The 21,459-nt window shown below is 28.4% G+C and overlaps 1 protein-coding gene across 1 annotated transcript in view; it reads left to right on the top strand.

Moving 5' to 3' along the window:
- LOC117169353 (DNA repair protein RAD50) overlaps positions 1 to 21,459 on the top strand; it is a 58,922-nt gene that overhangs the window by 1,809 nt on the left and 35,654 nt on the right. Inside the window, exons 2-8 of the mRNA XM_033355691.1 lie at positions 3,161 to 3,310; positions 10,573 to 11,014; positions 12,803 to 12,957; positions 13,041 to 13,239; positions 20,479 to 20,702; positions 20,777 to 21,142; positions 21,232 to 21,352. Coding sequence (XP_033211582.1) covers positions 3,161 to 3,310; positions 10,573 to 11,014; positions 12,803 to 12,957; positions 13,041 to 13,239; positions 20,479 to 20,702; positions 20,777 to 21,142; positions 21,232 to 21,352 — 1,657 coding nt within the window. The remainder of the gene's footprint in view (positions 1 to 3,160; positions 3,311 to 10,572; positions 11,015 to 12,802; positions 12,958 to 13,040; positions 13,240 to 20,478; positions 20,703 to 20,776; positions 21,143 to 21,231; positions 21,353 to 21,459) is intronic.

The following is a 21,459-nucleotide window of genomic DNA, read 5'->3' on the forward strand; positions in this document are numbered from 1 at the left end:
TTGAAAATTAAAATTCTAAAATTTTTTCTAAAGCCTCCAGGGGACTTCGTTTTCGCACGAAAAAATTTTATGTGCCCTTATTGCATCCGGACCCACAATTTTCAACTTGCATAATTTTTTCGAAAATATTTTGGCGCGAAATTCACTCAAAACAGTTTTGTTGTGTGATAAAACTCAATAGTCCATTAAAATTAGACTTTTTTCCAGAATAAATTTATAAAGTTTTGATATTTATCGTACGTGGTTCCATATGGCATCCGAATCAAATATCAAGAGTTTCCCTCTGGCCGGTGGGAGGAAACACCCTTAATTCTAACAAACAAGCCCCCCAAAGTTGGGGTTTCGCGATAATTTCGAAAAGCGTGCATCTAACGACAAAAATAGTCCAGTACAAAAATAGAGTTTAATCATCAGATAACGAGAGTGCCTGGAGGAAAGCTGATAAAATCGCGAGTTAAGGAAAAAATCTTTTGCCTTTTCGTGAGATTTTGACTTTAGAACGTTTAATTATCCCATAACATTTATGAAGTATATTTTAATTTCATGAAGTAAATTTTGCGAAAAATATTGTTTAAACATATTTAAGGTTGTTGAAAATAAGTAATAATTTATATATATTTATTATAACGATAATACAGTAATGTTTTGATAACAAAAAAAAATAATTTTTAAAAAATGTATTTGAAAACATGAAATTTGCTTAAATAATGGAAAATTAAGAAATTAATGTTAATGAATATTTCACTAGACTAATAGTAATAATTTTGAGGAAAAAACGGAATTTCGAAAGAAAAATTATTTAAACAAAGTAAATTTGTTGAAATAATTGAAAATCAATTAATCAATGTTGAGCATATTCTTAATTTGCTCTATTTCAAACATGTGCAAATTACACAATTCCGTATAAAAATAGGATTGGTATTTTCATGTCCTAAGATTCCTGTATATGGCACATTTTGATTTTTAAATTCATAAATTTAGAGTAAATGTTTACTGAAACATTAAAAATACAAAGTATCTATAATTGTAAATTTACAAAATAGCAATATTTATCAAAAGGAAAATTTTAAGCAAACCTACATCTCATTATTTATTTGAATTTTTCATAGTGGGTGTCCCGTATCTCATTTATAATTTATAATTATAAATATTTTTTATGATTCTCTTTGTATTACAATATATTTGTTATTTAATAAACACCTGTAATTTAACGTCGTATTGGGAAGAACTAAAATAATTATCAAATATATTTTTTAAATATATTTCTTTCGAGATTCTTTGATCTTGTTATTATTTCCAGAAAGTAATAGTTTTTTACAATTTTCGAGGAAAAAATGTTTTTAAAAATTGATAAATGTCATTTAGAAAAAAATATGGGTCTCTTTATCCTTTAATTTTATAATAAATTGCAGAAAAGAATAACTTCTCAGGATTTACATAGATAAAAATGGTTTGAAAAATTGCAAAATGTCCTTTAGATAAAAATATTGTTCCTAACAACAGTTCATTGTAATATTCATTCCAGAAAATAATAACTTTTCTCTTTTTACAGGAAAAAAATGTTCTAGCAAATAAAATTTTCTTTAATAATTATCAAATATCTTTTAAAAACATATTGCGCTCAAGATTCTTCAATATTGTTCTATTTCATGAAAGTAATAACTTTTTATGATTTTAGGGGGAAAACTGGTTTAAAAAAATAAACATTTATCAACTTTGTATAATTCATTTTCTGGGCACAATAAAACGGTTGACAGCCTAACGTTGGAAAAAATTACGCTATTTCTTTGTCCGTTAAATAAACAAATTGGGGGGGGGGGGTCATAAATTTCGAAAGTTGAATTTTTACAGGGTAAATTTGGACCACCTAATGAGAAAATTACTATTTTAAATCTTTTACACTAAGATTCCTAAATTTAAAAATTTTTTTAAATCCCAGTAATAGCCCTTTGGGTAACTAATATGTGATAAACTGATAGTAATTGAGTTTTATCACACAAAAAACTATCTTTCTTTAAATTTTGAAATATTTTTTGAGTGAATAACCCGCTAATTTTTTTTCGAAAAAATGATGCATGTTGTGAATGTTTAAAAAAAGTTCTGTGAAATTTTGCAGATTTTTTCTAACGAAAAAAAAACAGTAACAGAGTAAAAACGAAAATGGACTCCCCTCCCCATTAACTCATCCAATATGGCGGCTAATGGTTTGAAATTTTGGGAATATTTATACTTATTGTATGCTTTTAAATCGCTGACGCACCATTTGATTCCCTTTTGGGAAATTTTTTGCATGTCCACCCGTACCCGACTGTGCACTTTCAACCTAAATAGTAAATCTTGAACTAATAAAATGTTTTTATATGTTCAAGTTTTGAACAAGTAGTTTAATTTTCTACAACATTTTTGCATTTTTGAGCCAAAAATACGAATTTTCGAAAAAAGTTCATTTTCAACCAAACAAAATAGAATGAACTTTCAACCAAAAATAGTTGGATTTTGTTATAAGGTTCTATTAATTCAGTTCGCATATAAGATAAGAAGAAAAAACAATAAAATGTGGAAAATAGGCTAAATAATAATAGTTGAAATGAACAGTGTAGTTAATTTCTAATACTTTCAAAATTTCAAGTTAGAAAACCTCTAAATTTTGCCTAGAAAATAAAGTTATTTTTCCATTGCACATTTTTTTATTTTTGAAATACGGACTGCACGAAGTTTGTCGGACTACGCAACATTTTAGTCCCTGAAGTAGTTATAAAATTGTACGTTTATAAAACTAAATACGTATTGTCATTATTAATATATTTTATTTTATAAAACTAATTTGATAAGGTTCCCTGTTTATTTAATTAACAGAGTTAATATTTTACATGTATGGAAATCTCGGTATTTTACATTAAGGGAGGGATTTCAGAAATGCACCTTTCGTGATTGGGGATGATTCATTATTTGTTTATTTTCTGTTATTCTTATTTCGCGTATTTTATTTTCATTACATTTAATAATAATACTAATATGGTCAGGTACTGCTAATATTATTAGGTAAATTATATTGTCGGGGTTGTGCCCCCCCCCCCCCTCCTCATTCAGAAGACTACGTAATTTATGCGTGAACCCTTTCATAACCATTAAAGAAGTATCGTGAAAATAATAATTTTAGGTCAGAGGTCAAGTAAAACTTGAAATAATCGATAAAAAGGGTCAATCGGTAACCGTGTGCAGGACTCTTGAATGCGTACAGCAACCAAAATCCGTAAAAATGAAATCTCTAGATGCCACTGTGACTACAATTAATCCTGATACAAAACAGGTAAGAAACCATTCATTTCATTGCGAAGCAATATTTTATCTATTTCGATATACTGCTGCCATTTATGAGGGATAATTGATATTTAACGGAGTTTTCTGAAAATAGAGTAAGAATATTGTATTTCTATTTGATATTTATTAGTTTGTATTAATTGTGTTAGGGTCGATAGTGGTAAGTGTGATATGAAATTACAAAGTTATACTTTGATGAATGATATATTAAAGGTTTGGAAAGATTTTTTTTTCTTCAAATTTTGTCAAAATTATCACTGTACTTTTCATTTTTAATAGTTGCTTATAGATGGCCAAAATCGCGATCAAGCTTTGCGCGTATACTGAGAAAAAAAGTTATAATGTTATAATCTCCAAATGATGTGGACTTATAAAGCTTTATTGTCCCATTACTACACATATTTTTTAAATAAATAATTGGTTTACAGTTCGCAAACGGCGGAAACGATAGAGCAGCTGGAATTTAATTTGTAACAAAAATTGAGCACGATTTAGTTATATAATTGTGTTTCATTGCATATGAACCTCAATTCAAGTTTTTCAACGTTTTTTGGGAAACTGAAACTTTGAATGTTTGATTTTTGGTTAGGTTTTTTTTGCAACAAATGATGGAATTTTTTTTTCTTTAAAGCAGAAAGGTTCACGTAGATTGGTGTTGTATTATCTTTAATTTGGTAAAATATTTTATTGAAAGCGGTTGTGCCGTATAATAGTAATGAACAGGATTCTTTGAATAATTTGTAGGCGATTTTCCATTTAATCAACAAAAACTTGTGTAAGGAAATATTTTTCTTTGTCTTTGACTGTATGGAAGTATTTTTATTTATACATTATGTAAGTTTTAAGTTTTAAAATAGTAAATTCTGTAATTTTGATCACTTACATTCCTAATTTCTTCAATTTTGAAGATTAGAATTAGAAATTTGACTTTTGATCTAGAAAGTTGTAGATCTTTCATTAGAATATGTTTAAAATTGAAAAGTTTTTAGCTTTGAAAATTGAATGTAAAAAATTACGCTTGTTGTAAGTTTCACAATAGAAAATTCTATAATTTTTATACTCTACATTAGATATTTCTTCAATTTGGAAGGCTTAGAATTGTAAACTTAAATTTTTTTTAAAAAAGCGTCTAAATTTAAGAATTATTATTTGTGCACCTTCGGAATTAAAGAGTTTTCCATTATAAATCTTCAAAATTGAAGTTTGCAAATCGTGAAAATGGAAGAAATTCACATTGTGTTCTAACAATAATTACTTAAAATTGTAGAACTTTGAATTGAAAATCTAGAATTGCAAACTTCACTTTTTAATTTAAAAATCTTCGCAATTTAAGAATTTTTATTTATACATATTTAAAATTGAAGAATTTATAAATGTAACTCTTTAAAATTGAAGAATTTTTATCCTTGACAATTCACAATTAAACAGTATGTATATTTTCAGTTTTCCTATTTAAATTCGGTAATTTTTATGATATACATTCAAAATTTCTATAACATACAAGATTTTCACTTATTAATCTTTTGCCTTGCTTCTAATCCTGCTGGGATAAAATCTTATATTTAAATGAAAGTTACAGTTTACTGAAAACCGATTAAGCTACTTTAATATTTATTGTTATTTATAATTAATAATTATATTTTATACAGGGTGTCCAGCGACCTTAAAACCCTCGAAAACCTGGAATTATTATTATTTAAATCTTGAAAACCTGGAAATCTTCTTGAATTTTTCACGTAAACCTTGAATTAAATTTTTGTTTTCTTTTAAAACTTTCAAAATTTCGAACATTTGAATCGAGTTCAATAGGTTTCAAAACACTTTAGAAAATTTGAAATGATTTCACTAATATTTGAAATAGTACGATTTGACTAAGATTTCAAATAATTCAATAAATACAGAGATTTTAAATATTTTAAAAAGGCTGTGTTAAACCAGATTACTAAGATTTCAACAGATCTTACACAGACTAAAAATATTTTAATAATTTCAAATTAATACAAAAGATTTTATACAGTTTTCAAAAGAATACAACAATTCTAAACATTTAAAAAAGGATACAGCACACCAAATTACAAAGATTTAAAAACATTTCAAAGATTTAAAACAATTTCAAATATTTCAATGATTTTAAATGAATACGAAAGATTTCTAAAATATTTCAAAGTTGTTAAACTAATTGAAAAGGTTTCAATAAATTTGAGAAAAAATCAAAAGATTTCACAAACAAAGAAGAAGTCTTTCACAAATATTTCAATAATTTCATAAGAATTTCAAGATTTCAAAAAATTTCACAATGATTTTCAAGGATTTCAAATATTTTACAAAAATTTATGAAGATTTCACAGAACTTTCAAGTTTTTACAATGATTTTGAGTACTGTTAGAGGTTTCAATGAATTCATAAAGATGTCAAGGAGTTCAAAGACTATTTATGTTCGAAAAAAATTAAAAACTTGTTTATTTATGGTGTTTCTTTCTTAAAAAATTATTTGCCAATAAAATATGAAATGGATCATTTTTTACACCTATTGAGAATGATTAAACTGCGCTACGCCACCTAGTGACAAAAATCCGAACTAGAAAGAATGGGTACGATTTTTAAGTTCTACATTAACTTTTGCATAAAAGCGTTATAACTATTTTTGTTGTGGAGTTTAAAGTATTTTTTGGATACTAAAAGTAAGTCTTTATTAGAAACAAAGGGGTTTAGATCAAATTCACATCTTATAAGGTGAAGAAACATATTTTTTTTACAGAAATATCCGTCCAACTGTGATTTCCATCCTTTTTTAAAATACATTTTCAGTTGATCAACTGTGACTATAAATTAATAATGATTTTTAAAATTAAACTTTTCTGTAAAAATTTTAAACCGAATAATAATTAATTTTACAAGACAATTCAAAATCAGTTCGCAATTTTAAAAATTCCCGTTTCTAACGTCAAAAATTATGTAAACTATTTCAATTGAAAGTCTTATTAGTTAGACCGATTGAAATTTTATAAAATATTTTCAATTTTAAAATAACTTGAAAATAATATATTCATAAACAAAGGCTTTTATTAAATTTCAAATAATAATTCAGTCTAAAATATTCCATTTTTAAACCATTCAATTTGAAATTTTTTAATTAAGAAAAATGAGAATGACTTAATATTTAGAAATATCTGACTGTTTATTTACAATGAGTAATTGTAGTTAAATATTAAAAACTAAATTTTTTACGTTAGATTTTAATTGTTCTATTTAAAAAATTTAATTTTAAGTCAAAGTTTTGAACCTCGATGTATCATTAACAATAACATATTACTCTTTAAAAAATTCAAGGAAGTTGAAGAAATATTTAGAAGTTTAAAAAAATTTAATTTAAATTAAAAATTTGAAATGATTTCAAATAATTTAAACAAATTTTAACGTGTATCGCCAAGATTTCGAACAGAATATTTAAAAGATGTTTAAGAATTTGGAATGGCTTCAGAAGAATAAAAAAATTTTCCTATGAAAATTAATAATGATTTTGATTCTGAAAATATAATTTTGAGAGATTATTGAAAAATATTTACAAAAATTTACAAAAATATGAGAAATGAATGTGGCAGATTTGAAGAAAATTGGTTTAATTTGGCAGAATTAAAAAAAAATAGAGAAAAAACATTCATTTTAAAGGATGCTTAGAAGTTCTGAAATAATTTCAAAAGTAATAAAAAAAAATTGAAAGCAAAAGGTAAACAACATGCAGATCCTTCAAGCTTTTCAAAGAAAATTTAGAAGCATTTTAAAGATTTTTCAACCATTTGAAATATAAATAATTTAACTTTCAGAATCTTTGAACTCTACAATTTATAAAAGTTAAAAATTAATTTTGCAGTTTAACTGCATTTAATTAAAAATTGTTCTGTTAAAAAGTATTAGTAGCTTCCATTTTATACGTGTAAATTATTTTAAAAGCTTGAAATTCAAGAGTTCCACTTTAAGTGCTTTCATTTGCAGCTCAGTTTTTATTAATTCAAATGGAAAAATTGTTAGCTTTCGAGTTCGATTTTTTAAATTTCATTAACCGTGAAAAATGTTTGCGAACCAGAAAATTACCGGGAATTTTTTTCTTGAATTAAAACGGCCACATTATTTAAAGTTTATTCAAAATTAAATTCATTGAAACTTACGTGAAATAATGAAATATTATATATTTTTTAAACCTATTTGACAAAAATGTGTTTTTTCACTATATAATATGAAAACTCTATCTAAAACTATTTGTTTTTTTTATGAAGATTTGTTTTTAGTATTCAATCACTGTTTTATACTTCAAAAAAACTATCGTAAAATCACTTTTATGAAAAAATTAATGTACAACTTTAAAATTGTACCTACTCTTTCTAGTTTCAGTTTTGGGCACCAGGTGGCGCAATGGTAGACCACCATGAGAGTTCTGAGCCGGTTAAATTACTTTGAGAACGGCAACGAGAATAAGAATATTACGGAGAATATAGCCGAGAAACAAATTCTCTAAGAACTTATGAGAATCTCAGAATTTATTTTAATTAATAGAAAATTGCATTTTTTTGTTAACTTTTCGGTTGAAAATTCAACTCTTTTTTTTTTTTTTTTTTTTTTGAAAGTTTGTCTTTTTATTTTAAAGTTTACCTGCTTTAGCAGAAATTAAATCTTTTTTGTTAGAGTGCAAATATTTGGTTAGAAATTAAGCTGTTATACCACTTTCTTAAAAACTTACTATTTCGTAGAAAATTTTTTTTTTGTTTAAAATTTATATTTTGGTGTTGAAATATGAACTGAAATATTTTCTGGGTAGTTCCACTTATAAAAAAAATTGATTCTTATTACAAATCGATCTGTTTTAGTACAAAATTGATCTTTTTTAGGACAAAAATGCAACTATTTGGTAGAGAATTGAACTATTTTATTAAAAATTCATCCCTTTTGGCTAAAAAAAATTCGTCTTTTTGGATTGAAAATTCATTTTTTTTTTGTAGAAACTTATTTTTTTGCTACAAAAATTCAATTTTTGATGTTACTGAGTTAACTGGAATCTTTTTTGGATGGAAACTCAACTTTTTTGTAATACAAAATTATTTTTCTTCACGATAAATTTAATATTTTTTGATAAAAATGCAACTATTTGCTAGAGATGAATTTAAAAAAAATGAGATTATTTTTCAAACAAAAAGATAAATTTTTAACGAAATAGTTGCATTTTCAACAATAAAAATTAATTTTTACTAGAAAAAGGTAAATTGTCAACCAAAACTGAAATAATTACGTTTTAAGTTAAAAATTTATTTTCAACAAAAAAAAAACGAATTTTGAACTAAACAATGTCATCATTTTATAATCAAAAATTGGATAAATAAATTTTGAGTTAAATCAATAATTGTTCAACCAAAGAGATGAATTTTTAACTAAAATGATGGAATATTCAACTGGAACAATAGTTACATTTTTAGTTCAAAAGAATAATAATTTTCAACTAAACAAAAAAAAATCAAGAAAATACTTAAATTTACGGCAAAAAATTTCTTTTTGTCCAAAGGAAAAAACAAGTTTTCAATCAAACAGCTTATTTTCAACAAAACAGTTGAAGTTAATTGGAATCATTTTTGGATAAAAACTCAACTTTTTTGTAATAAAAAATTATTTTGCTTTAAGATAAATTTCATATTTTTTGATAAAATTGCAACTATTTGTTAAAGAAATCCACAATTTTGTTAAAAAGTCATCGTTTTTGGTTAAAAATTCGTCTTTTTGGATTGAAAATTGAATTTTTTTTGTAGAAAATTTCATACTTTAATCATGAAAACTCGACAAAAATGTTTTTCAATCGAAAATTGAACTATTTGCTTGAAAATGTATCTTTTTGATTTAAAACTTCACCTGTTATAGAAAAAATTTCATTTTTTGTATGAAAATTCAACTTTTTGGTTAAAAATCGTTCTGTTTTGCTTGATAATTCAACTAATTTGTTTAAAACATTTGGTTAAATCGCTTTGTTAAGAAATCACTTTTCTTTGTTAAAGATTTATATTTTAAGTTGAAAAGTTATCTCTTTAGTTAAAAGTTTAATTATCTTTTTATAAATGAATCTTTTCAAATTGAAAACTCAACTACTTGGGTCAAAGTTAAGCTACATTGTGAACTTTTTTTATTGAAGGCTTATGCTTGGTTTAAAATTAGTGGAAAACACTTCTTTTTTTGTTTAGAATTAATTTTTTAATAGAAATTGGAACTTTTCCATTTTTTTAAACTTGATATTTTTTAGTTAAAAATTCGGATTTTTTGTTGTAAAAAATAATTTTTTAGTTTGTAATTTCATTTTTTTTCCCGTAAAAATGCATCAGTTTCGTGGAAAATTAATTTTTTGTTGAAGTGATATTTTTTGTTTAAAAATTGCATTTTTGTAAAGAATATTTGTCTTTTGGTTTGAAGTTTCAATAATTCATGCAAACTTTTATTTATTTTTTTAAATTAAAAATCTTTATTTTTTGGAAATTCGCCTTTTTCGTTTTAAAATCCTTTTCTTTTGTTGTATAAATTTCATTCTTTTTTTATTAAAATATAAACTATGAATCTTTTTTGTTGACAATTTGTCTTTTTAGGTTGAATATTCAACTATTATGTTAAAAATTCCAGTGTTTTGTTAAAGAGTTATCTTTTAAAGTAGAAAAAACTTTTTTTTTGTTTGAAATAAACTAATATATTTGAAAATTTCAAGTATATGAAACACGGTAATTCCCGAATATGCCTGAACAAGAAAATAATGTATATTCAACCGCTGATATAACCTGAAGAATAAAAATATTGTCAAAAATCATGAATTCTTAAATTCTTTTAAATTTTCCTAAATTCTGTCATATTCTCGGTTATATAACCTGAACTTAAATTCTCGGGAATTTAAGAACTCTAACCACCAGTCCCAATAATAAACGATTATTTCATTATTTGATGTAAAAAAAAGGATATCTAGAAAAATTTGTCTGCTTGACCTGGAAGAGAGCTTGAATTTCCTTCCAAAGAATCGCTTGAAATAATAAGGAAATCAAATAACAAAACGTTTAATAAGCGCACGTAGTACGCAATTTTCGCTAATAAGAGATACAATATTTATGTTGTAATAAAAAAAAGTTAATAACTAATTTGTTATTCATTGGAAATTTTCTCTGTATTACACTTACCTGTATCGACTCTAATTACATTTGAATAATTATTAACGATATTCTCCTTTTTAAATCGTAGAAAATAATGATTAATGGTCGTTGCGCTGACATAGCCCAAACCATGGTCACACACATGGGAGTATCGAAGCCAATATTAAACTACGTTCTATTTTGCCATCAAGAAGAGTTAAATTGGCCCTTCGAAGATGGGAAAAAACTGAAAGAGAAGTTTGACGAAATATTCGGTACCACAAAGTTTAACAAAGCATTGGACAATGTGAGAGGACTTATTAAATCCCGTACCGCCCTTACCAAAACGATCAAAGCCGAGAAAGAAAAATTTGCCGTGCTTAAAAATGAAGTAACGGAAAGAGAGAAAAATTTGGAAAAACTCCTTGAGAGAAAAGAAGAATCCATCGCAAGAAGCGAGAAAATAAAGGAAGATCTTAAACCCCTTCGTGAAAAGATTCAAGCGCTTGATGAGAAGGAAAATGAATACAGAACCACAACTATAAATGAGGGTAAACAGTTTTAAATGCAAAAATTATCAATTATTTAGCGTTTCTTTCAGAATCTGCAGTAACAGGGTGGCCGCTGGACCGGAAAATGACAGGGAATTTTATGGGACCGGGGAAAACCGGGAAATGACAGTGGATTTATTTTTCGACCGTGAATTTTACAAAAATTTTAGATGAAAAATGTTGTCCAACTGTGATTTCAACCTTTTTAAACTAATTTCCTAACTTGTGATTTTTATAACTTACTATATCATTTAATTTAGAATGCTTAATTCGAAAATCTTTCACTTTAAAAATTTTCCAGTTTGGATTTTTAGTTCTTATGCATATATTTTAATATAAATTATTTTAAAATGCAGTTTTAAAGGTTAAAAAAATTGAAAATTAGAAGTTTTAAAAATCGAAGATTGTTTTATAAAAAACAGGTTGGCCACCGGACCGGGAATCCGGAAATTTTACGAATTTTCAGATGAAAAAGCTGCCCAAGTTCGATTTTAACAGTTTTTAAAATAATTAAAGTGCAGTTTTGAGAATTTAAACAATTAAAAATTAAGAGCATTTAGAGTTGAAATTTTTTCATAAAAAACAGTTTTATTTGATCAATTGTAAATATAAATAAATTATTTTTAAAATGGATCTGTACTATAAGTATAGAAATCTGAACAATAATTTATTTGACCAAAGAATTCTAGATCCGTTCATTTTTTCAGTTGTTAAAACATGTAAACGTACGTTTTACTATTTTGCACTTAAAAATAAATTCATAATAATATAGTCATAATTAAAGGTTTTTATCAAATTTAAAATATTGTCAGTCTAAATGATTGAATTTTTATCCCATTTAATTTGAAATTTCTTAATGTAGAAAAAGAATAAGTATTCAACAATATTTCACTGGTTATTTAATACGAGTAAATTGAAACCAAATATTTAAAAGAAAACAATTTGAAACTGAATTGCTTTACATAGAAAGCTTTGAATCTTTAGATTTTCGAAGAAGTGTTAACATTTTTTTCAGAACTTCTAAATATATTTTAAAATTAATCGAAATTTTCCTGCAGTGTTTGAAAATCCAGCAAAGTAAATAAAATCCTTAAAATTTTCCATGTTATTCTTTAATCACTTTTTAAATCTCTTAAAATCTTCTTAAACTTTCTGTTACAATAATTTTTCAAAGTGAAAAATCATTTTCAATTTTCCTAAGAATCTTAAGAAATTTTTTATTATTTTGTAGTCTTTTACAATTCTTAAAAAAACCTAATATTACTCTAATATTTTTACAAATAGTAAGTGTTCTATTGTTATTTATAAATTAATTTTTTTTTAATTTGCAGGATTTTCTAAAAGTTATAGAAAAAATTCAATTCATTTTGAAATAAATTTAAAAGTTCTGACAAAAAATTTAAAAATGATTTTGAATTTGGATTTGAAGCATGCGTAGACTATTTAAAATAAAAATAATTTAACTTCTAATTTAAGAAGTGTTAAGTTAAAAAAATTATTTTTCAATTTTGAATGTGTCCGGCTGAAAATTACTGGAAATAATATAATTTTGAAAAATTTTAAAGTTCATTGCTTTATTCTTTAATTTGGATTATTATAAATGTTAATGTGATTTTATATTTGTGGAGCTTAATCTGAATCTTTCAACTCTATAATTTATAAGAGTTCTAAATTTTGCAGTTTATTTGCATTTCACTTAAAACTGTTCTCTTTTAAAGTTTTAGTGCGTTTCAGTTAATTTTTTTCTTTGATTAAAACGCCCACCCTGAGTAAAATATTTGGTTACAGATAAGAAGAAAATGGAGTACAATTTGGCTAAAAAGGACGTTAACAATCTCAAATCGAGCATCCATAAGATTTACGAAGGCACGACGGAGCAGCTTAAACTCGAACTGCAAGAAAATGAAAGCTTTCTTTCGAAAAAGAATGCTGATATAAGAGAAGTAGGTCTCAATTTAGAGAATTTTGTCAGCGTTTCTTTTCCACAACTATAGAGTTTACTCATACTTTTTTTAATACATGATAGTTTGAATTGAAATTGCAAGCGGAGGCAAGGAAGGAAGAAAAATTAGCGAAAGATATTGCAGAATACAGGGTTCAAATAGGAACTTTGAAGCAGAAAATGAAGGATCATAATGATAGAATTGCTAATAGAAACAGGATGCTAGAAAACGCTTTAGCCACCTTGGATGTCAAGGTTTCTTTGAGCAACATCTCAGATAATGGTAATATGTATTTGAAATAAATATTCCCAGACTTCACAATATTTTCCCTATTCTCCTCTTTCCCTCCTTCTTAAAAGAGTTTTTATTTTTTCCCTGTTTTCGAGAAACTTTCCTTTCTTCTCGTTTTCTCGCTTAAATGCGAACTGAATTAGTAGAATCCCATAAAAAACCCAATTATTTTTAGTTGAAAGTTTAATAATTATAATAATTAAAAAGTCTGCTATTATATTTTTATAGCTGAGAATGCATTTCTTTTAGTTAAAACTTCTACTGTCAGGTTGAAAATTAAATCATTTTTTTGATAATTCAACTATTTTTGAGAACATTTTGGGTTGTTAACTATTATATTAATATCAACTAACCAGGGCTCGGATCGTGCGACTTTATTTTTACTTTTTTGTAGTGAAATGCGAAAGTTAACATTTTCTGTTTTCTCAGAAGTTCGCTACATTTAGTTTCAATTCTAATCACAATGAAAGTTTTAAAATTCAAGTTCAAAGCTTGAAAAAAATGTACCATTTTAATTGATAAAATAAAATATTGAATAATTTATCATGAAACCTTTATAGTTAGAAAAATTGTATTTAATAGTATTTTGAATTGTTTGTCTCTGTTTTAAAGCAACTTTCACTTTTTTTCGTTTTTTTTTTCGCTTGAATACTAACAGAATTAATAGGATCCAGTAAGAAAATCAAACTGTTTTTGGTTAAAAGTTCATTTCCTTTAGCGAAAATTGGAAAATTCGCACTTTTTTATAGAAAATTCGTCCTTTTGGATTGAAATTTCCATTTTATGGTAGAAAAATGATCTTTTTTGTTAAAAAAATTCATCTTTGTAGGTTGAAGATTAACTTTTATTATGAAAGTTTGTCTGTCTTATAATAAAATTAATCTTTTTAGCATGTCAATGTATCTATTTGCAGGGTGGCGACTTAACCGAGAAATGACTGGAAATATAATTAAAAAACCTTTCATTATTTTAACTATTTTTGTTAATTTAGAAAAGTGATTTCACTTTATCTGAAGTTGCAGGTCTTCCAGATTATCTCAGTTTAATCTAATTAAATCATAATTTGTTCTTTATATATATTTTTTATTTAGAAATTAAACCAGTTTACAAATGTTTGTACTTTGTGAAAAAATCGCCTTTTTTGTAGAAAATTAATTTTTATGGTTGAAAATTCATCTTTTTGATATAAAATTCAACTTTTCCAGTTGAAGATTCATCATTTTGGATGAAATGTCATCAATTTGGTTGAAAGATGGTCTTTTCTTGTTCACAATTCAACAATTTGGATGAAAATTCAACTATTTCGTTGAAAATCCTCATATTTTGTTAAAAATGGATTTTTTTTTTTGTTGAAAATTATATTTTTCTTTGCAAGTTGAAAATTCATCTTTTAGGTTGGAACAAAATTACTTGGTCGAAAGTTAAATTCTTTTTTTTTTTAAAGAAATTTTTTTATTGAAAATTTATCATTTTCGTTAAAAATTCAATATTTTGGTTGAACCATGCGCTATTTGATCAAAAAACATGTTTTTTCTTTTGATGAAAAGAAATTTTGTTGTCGAAAATTTATCGGTTTTGTTGAAAATTTGTTTCTGTTTTTGTTCAAAATTATTTTCTTTTTTAAGCTGAAAATGTAAATATTTAATTGAATATTCCATAATTTTAGTTGTATGTATTTTTTAATCTCTCCCTTTTACTGGTTTGATAAAAAAATGCATTTTCCACGATATTGAAAACAATTTTCGTTTTTTACTGTCTCTTTTCAGGATCACCCGTTTGGCTCTGCCCTACTCCCTTGCTTTCCCTTACTTCTTCTAATTTCTTCATCCACATCACTCCCTGTCCACTACCATCCAAGATCCATCTTACACACTCATCCACACTCAACTGTCCCTCTTCCTCTCCTGTACATCTCTCTAATACATGTGCCCATGACTCCATTTAGTATCCACATACTCTGCATAAATTCTCTTCTTCATCCATCCAATATCTGCATGCTCTCACTCCTTCTCCCATTCTGAACCGTACAACCCTATTCCATTTTTCTTCCTTTTTTTTTTTATTTTTTGCAGATATTCTGGTTCCGTCAACCCTTTGACCATCATATACCATCTATTGTACCTCGAATCTATAATCTTTATCCATCTCTCTTCTCCTTGTTTAACTAATAGCTCTAACTCCATGTCCTGCCACTCCATAACCCCTTCTCGAATATTACACACCCTTCTTATTTTTCTCCTTTCTTCCTCCCATTTTGACTTTCCCACATTACCTCTGGCTTCATTGTTCCGAATTTCGCCGAAACATGCTTGTGCAATTCTACATCCCTCTCCCCTTTTTAGCTTCTCTTCAAACCTCCAGACTCTCTTAATTTGTCTAGTAACCATATTTTCTCTTCCTAACTCTTCTTTTAACATATATCCTGGGCAACTCCAGCTAACCCCCATTACCCACCTCAGAAATCGCTCATTCATGCTCTCTACTTTCCTATGTTAATTCCATCCCCAGATCTCCACACCATAACACAACACCGCCCACACCAACGCATCAAACAACCAGACCCTCATTCTCCAATCGTTCTTGAACCTTCTCTTTCCTATACCCCATACTTGGCCCATTACTTTACTCGCACATTCAGTTCTTTTCGTTACCTGCACCTCGTTTCCCCCTTCTGCCTCAAACCAAAAACGTCGGTAACAGAACTCCTCCACAATTTCCACTTTTTGTCCGTTCATCTTCCAAACGTAATTTATTTTGCTCTTTCTATTTCTGAAACACATCACCTTTGTCTTATTTACGTTCATCGTCAGCTCTTTTGTTCCCACAAAATCTTCGAAGATTCCCATCATTAGGTTCATCCCCTTCTCATCATCTGCTAATAGAACTAGATCGTCCGCGTATGCTAGAGAGTATAGTTTGCTATTACCCAAAACCGTTTCTCCTTTCTCTTTCTCCTTTAGCTTCTCCTCTAAGTCTGCCAATAGGATACTAAATAGTAACAGACTCAGCGGGCACCCTTGCCTTAGACCTCGGCCTGTCCAGAAAATCTGCCCATTTTTCTTTCCTATTTTCACCCTAATCCTGGTTTCAGTAAAAAATTCCTTTATCCTCTCCACCAACTTTTCCTCTACACCCCTCTCTTTCATTGCCTGCCATAGCACTTTTCTGTTCACTGAGTTAAACGCTGCTTTGAAATCTACGAACAAAGCGACTAGTTTTCCTTTCTTTCTCCCCAAATTTCTGTTAACTATATAGTTAAGTACGTACATGTTGTCTATGGTTCCCATCCCTTTTCTAAATCCCGTCTGATTATGTGGGATACTTTCTTTTTGTTCTACCTGACTCTCCAACCTTTTTCTTGAGATTTCTGGATATATTTTATAGCCGACTGACATGAGAGTGATCTCTCTGTATTCCTCTACCTTCTTTCCTTCGCCTTTCTTGACAAGCGGTACCACCAGTCCCGTCGCCCACTCTTCCGGACAACCTTCCCCTTTCCATACCTTGTTGCAGATCTTCCACATCCCATCCCTAATCCCTTCTCCTCCAAACTTCATCGCTTCGTTCTCCATCCCATCTTCTCCCGTCGCCTTGTTTCTTTTTAACCTATTTATTGCCTCATCCACTTCTTCTCTTGTTATCTCGTTCCCTTTCTCCATTTCTCCTTGGACTATCCTACAATTTTCCCCTTTGAACTTATTTTGCTCTCCCCCTAATAGACCCTTGAAATAATCCGTCCATTCCTCCATTTCTATTTCTTCGTTAACGCCCTTCCTTTCCCCTCTATCCCTATTTGTCCCATCCCACACCCTACCTTCTTTGATCGCTTTTTCTACTTCTGCTTTATATTCTTCCTTTCCCCTTTGTCTTTTTATTTCCAGCATCTTTTCATGTTCTTTTTTCCTCCTATTATACTCCTCCTTCTTCATTTCTCCTCTTCTCCATTTGCTCACATACTCTTTTATTCTCTCTTTACTCTCCCAGCATTCCTCGTCCCACCAGCCTCTCTTTCCCCCTACTCTTTCTTCATTAGTACCCAGCTCATCCTTTACCTTTTCAATGGACCCCTTCAACCTTTCAATTAAAGAGTATATTCCCTCCTCTTTTTCATACATAACCTTCTCCTTTTCCATCTTTTGTTTAAACTCTTTTAATTTATCTACCCCCCAGATTCCTATTTTCGTGTTTCTTTCGCACACTTTTTCCTTTCTCCCTCTGCCGCGCTTACTGGCGCCTCTTAGTGTAACTATGACCGGGAAGTGCTTGGACCCTATCTCATTCCCTATCTTCATAATTCCTATCATATGCCGCATTCTTTCTTCAGCTAAGATGTAGTCTATTACTGTTGCTCCCTTTCCTATGAATGTGATCTCCCCTTCCTCATCTCCTTTCGTATTGCCATTCCATATAAACCATCCTGTTTCTCCTATCATGTCTAGTCATTTCCTCCCCTCCCTGTCCGTCTCTCTATGTTTGGAGTTCCTTATAAATGCCTCCCTGTCTTCATCTCATAACCCTCTCCCTTGTTCGCGAGTCCATGCATTCAAGTCCCCTGCTATTAAAACCAATTCTTCCTTCTTTTCCTCCATCCACCTCTTTATTACTCTCCAGCCTCCCTCTTCCCCTCTTCTTCTGTATACACACACCAACGCTATTTCTACTTTCCCAATTATAATTTTTCTTATCATTGTTCCATCCTTTTCCTCCATGTCCCCATCTTTTCTCCCTTTTACTGCTATTTCTTTTGTCACCCCTGACACCATGCCGCCCATCCCTCTCCCTTTAACGTGTTCTTTTCTTGCTTCTTGCATTGTCCACACATAACCTTTCGGTAACAACTTTTTTATTCCCTTCCAATCCTTCTCATCTGCCCAAGTTTCACTTCTCATAATCACATCCCACTTTTCTAACTCTTCCCAAAATCCTTTATTCTTGTTCTTCAAACCTGACACATTTCAGAAAGCTATTTTCACGTTTCTCTCTTCCCTTCCCTCTTCTTTCCTCTTCACTTTGTTTCCCTTTTGCCGTTTGGAAAACCCTCTGATTTATTTCTAAACTCTTTTTCGTCTCCCTTCCCCCTACCTTTCGCAAGACTTTTATTTTTTCCTTAATTCTTCTAATTCTTCATCCCAGCAACATTCCTCCCCATTTATCCATAACCTGTCTCACCCTATCCACACCATATGGCCCCTTTTCCTCTCTACCCAAGGCCTCTGCTCTATTTGCCATCTCCTTTTCCTCTCCCTCCATGTCAGATCTTCTTCAATTCTTTCCCTTCTTCCTCTCAATAATTTTTTTCCCTCCATAATTTTCTTTTTCTCCTCCTTACTCCCCACTTTTACTAGAAACATTCCTTCTTTTCCTTTCTTTGTCCCTCCTATTCTCTTGACTCCTTCTATCCTTACCTGCACTTTAGTAGCTCGCCAAAGATTTGTTATTATTACTACAAATGTAATTATTCAATTTTTGGTTGAAAATTTATCTTATTAAGTTGGTAATTCGTCTTTTTTGATAGAAATTAATCTTCTTTTTTAAAAATGAATCTTTTTGGTAAAAAATTCAATTATTCTAGTTCAAGATTCAGAATCTCAGTTAAAAATTCATCTTTCTTGTTTAAAATGCAACTGTTGTAGTTAAATATTTTTTTTTGGTAAAAAATTCAATTATTCTAGTTCAAGATTCAGAATCTCAGTTAAAAATTCATCTTTCTTGTTTAAAATGCAACTGTTGTAGTTAAATATTTACAATTTTATTTGAAAATTCGTCACTGTTTGAACATGTAACTATTTTTTTGAAAGTTGATTTTTAAAAATTGAAAGTTGGTTTTTTTGTGGAAAGTAATTTTTCTAACTGAAAATTTAACTTATTCCATATGAAAACTACATAGTTGTAGTTGAAAATGTATCTGTTTTATTAAACATTAGTATTTTTAACTTAAAATTTAATTATTTAACTTTTGGTATTGAAAGTGTAATTATTTAGTTAAAATTATTAGTAGTTATTAATAATTATTAATAATTTAGTTAAACTATTTAGTTGATAAAAACTATTTTATATCAAATTCATCTTTGTCAGTTAAAAATTATACTATTGGGTTCAATTACTTTATTATTATTATTATTACTTTATTCAAATTCCTATTATTTCAGTTATCAGTTTTTGATACGGCTTTTTCATTATCTTTAAAAATGTAACGGGACTTTTTGTGAACTGTTTTCTTAATTGAACTATTTTTTCAAAAAGTCCCATTTTTGGGTCGAAATTTCAACTGTTTTGTTGAACATAAGTCTTTTTGAATAGAAAATTCCACCTTTCGCATTGAAGATTCATCTTTTGGTAGGAAATTCATATTTTTGTATTGAAAGTTAATTCTTTTTAATTGAAAAGTCTACTGTTATATGTTTGGCTCATAATTCATCTCTTTTGGTTAAAAATTCTACTATTCTGTTGAAAATTCAATTGCTTGGTTGAAAGTTGAACTACTTTGTAAAAAATTAATTTTTTTAATGAAGGTTCATCTCTTTGGTTAAAAATTTAACTATTTTTTTGAGAATGAACTCTTTTGTTGGAAAATTCAACTATTTTGTAGAAATTTTTCCTTTTTAGCTTGAAAGTTCCACAGTTGGTTGAAGTTTTTTTCGTTCTTGACTGAAAAGTAGTTCTTAGTTGGAAATTTGTATTTTTAGTTTAAAAAATGCATCTCTTTTGGTTGAGTATTACATAACTTTCTTGGTTAAAATATCATGTATTACAGTTTTCATTAAGCGTTAAACTTTATTCATTGAAAATTCAACTATTTAGTTGAAAGTTGAACTTTTTGGTTCAAAGTTAAACTACTTTGTTGAAAACTCGTTTGTTTCTTTGTAGATTCATATTTTTGATTGAAATTCTGTTTTGTAGAAAATTCATCTTTTTGGCATGAAAGTTCAACAATTTTTTTTTCTTGATTGAAAAATCTTTCTTGGGTTCAAAATGCATTTTTTGGGTTTAAAAGACAACTGTTTTCTGAAACATTCGACTTTTTAGCTTGAAAACTCAATTCTTGTGGACGACTAGTCTTTTTGGTTTGAAAATTCAACTATTTTGTTAAAAATATAGTAAATTTCTACTTCAAGTCTTGAGAATATAATACCTACATTAGTTTTATTTAAATGAATTTCCTCCTGGATTGGCCCTATTTTAAGAAATAAATTTTTGGTCTTCTCCAATTATATTGATTTATCTTTATAGAAATTGATGACTACCTGCGAACCTTGAAAGAAAAATTTGAGGACCTCGAACGTGATGCTGAAGACACTCGACAGCAAAAAGAAATCGAAGAGAAACGTCTGCAACAACAAATAGATGTTCTGAGATCTGACAAGTCGAAAGTCGAGTCTGAAACAAACGTACGAGAGAAGGAATTGTCGGAGATCAGAAAAGAAATCACCACTGTCCAATCTGAAATTACGCAGGTACTTGTTGAAGTTTTAATTTAAAAAACGGGACTAATTTAAAAAATTGATTTAAAAATGTTTTTATTTTTCAGGCGGGAGTAGCAGGAAAGAGATTAAATGAAATCGAAATGAAACTTCGTGAAGTAAATAATCGATGTGAAGCTTTGGGCAAAAAGATGGACGTGAATGCTACTAAAGTTAAGATAAACGAGGAGATTAAGAAACGGAATGAAATTGAAAATGAGATTCAAAAATTGGATGAAGAGATATCATTGATGCATCAGCATAGTTCGTTGCAGGCTGAATTGGATTTGCAAAAATCAGCCCGTGAAGCTAAAGAGAAAAATTTGGAGTCCATTAAGGAGAAACATGCGTCGAATTTAAAAATTCTTCTAGATGTGGACGAAATTCCGATGAAAAAACTGAGAAAGAGTCTGGATGAAGTTCATCAGAGATTGGTAGTTATTTAATGCTTTACGAATTTAATGCTTTACTGATACTTTTCAGATATTTCTTTTCATTGCTTATTTACTATATTTATTTACAGCTTACAAAAAAAGAGACTTTAACTAAACAATTGGAAACAGAGCAGCATCGGACAACAAGTTTGCAGACGATGATTAGGCACAATGTGGATGAACTGAAGCAAAAAGAAGATGAGCTGAAGAGTACGTGAATTGAGTGGCCAGAAACGAAAAGGGTCCGAGCGCTCGAAAACGCGAAAAAGTTTTGTCCAAACGTCTTGTGATATCAAAATTTCGAAATTCAAAAAATG

The sequence above is a fragment of the Belonocnema kinseyi genome, chromosome 3 (assembly GCF_010883055.1).
Source record: "Belonocnema kinseyi isolate 2016_QV_RU_SX_M_011 chromosome 3, B_treatae_v1, whole genome shotgun sequence".
Taxonomy (NCBI): domain Eukaryota; kingdom Metazoa; phylum Arthropoda; class Insecta; order Hymenoptera; family Cynipidae; genus Belonocnema; species Belonocnema kinseyi.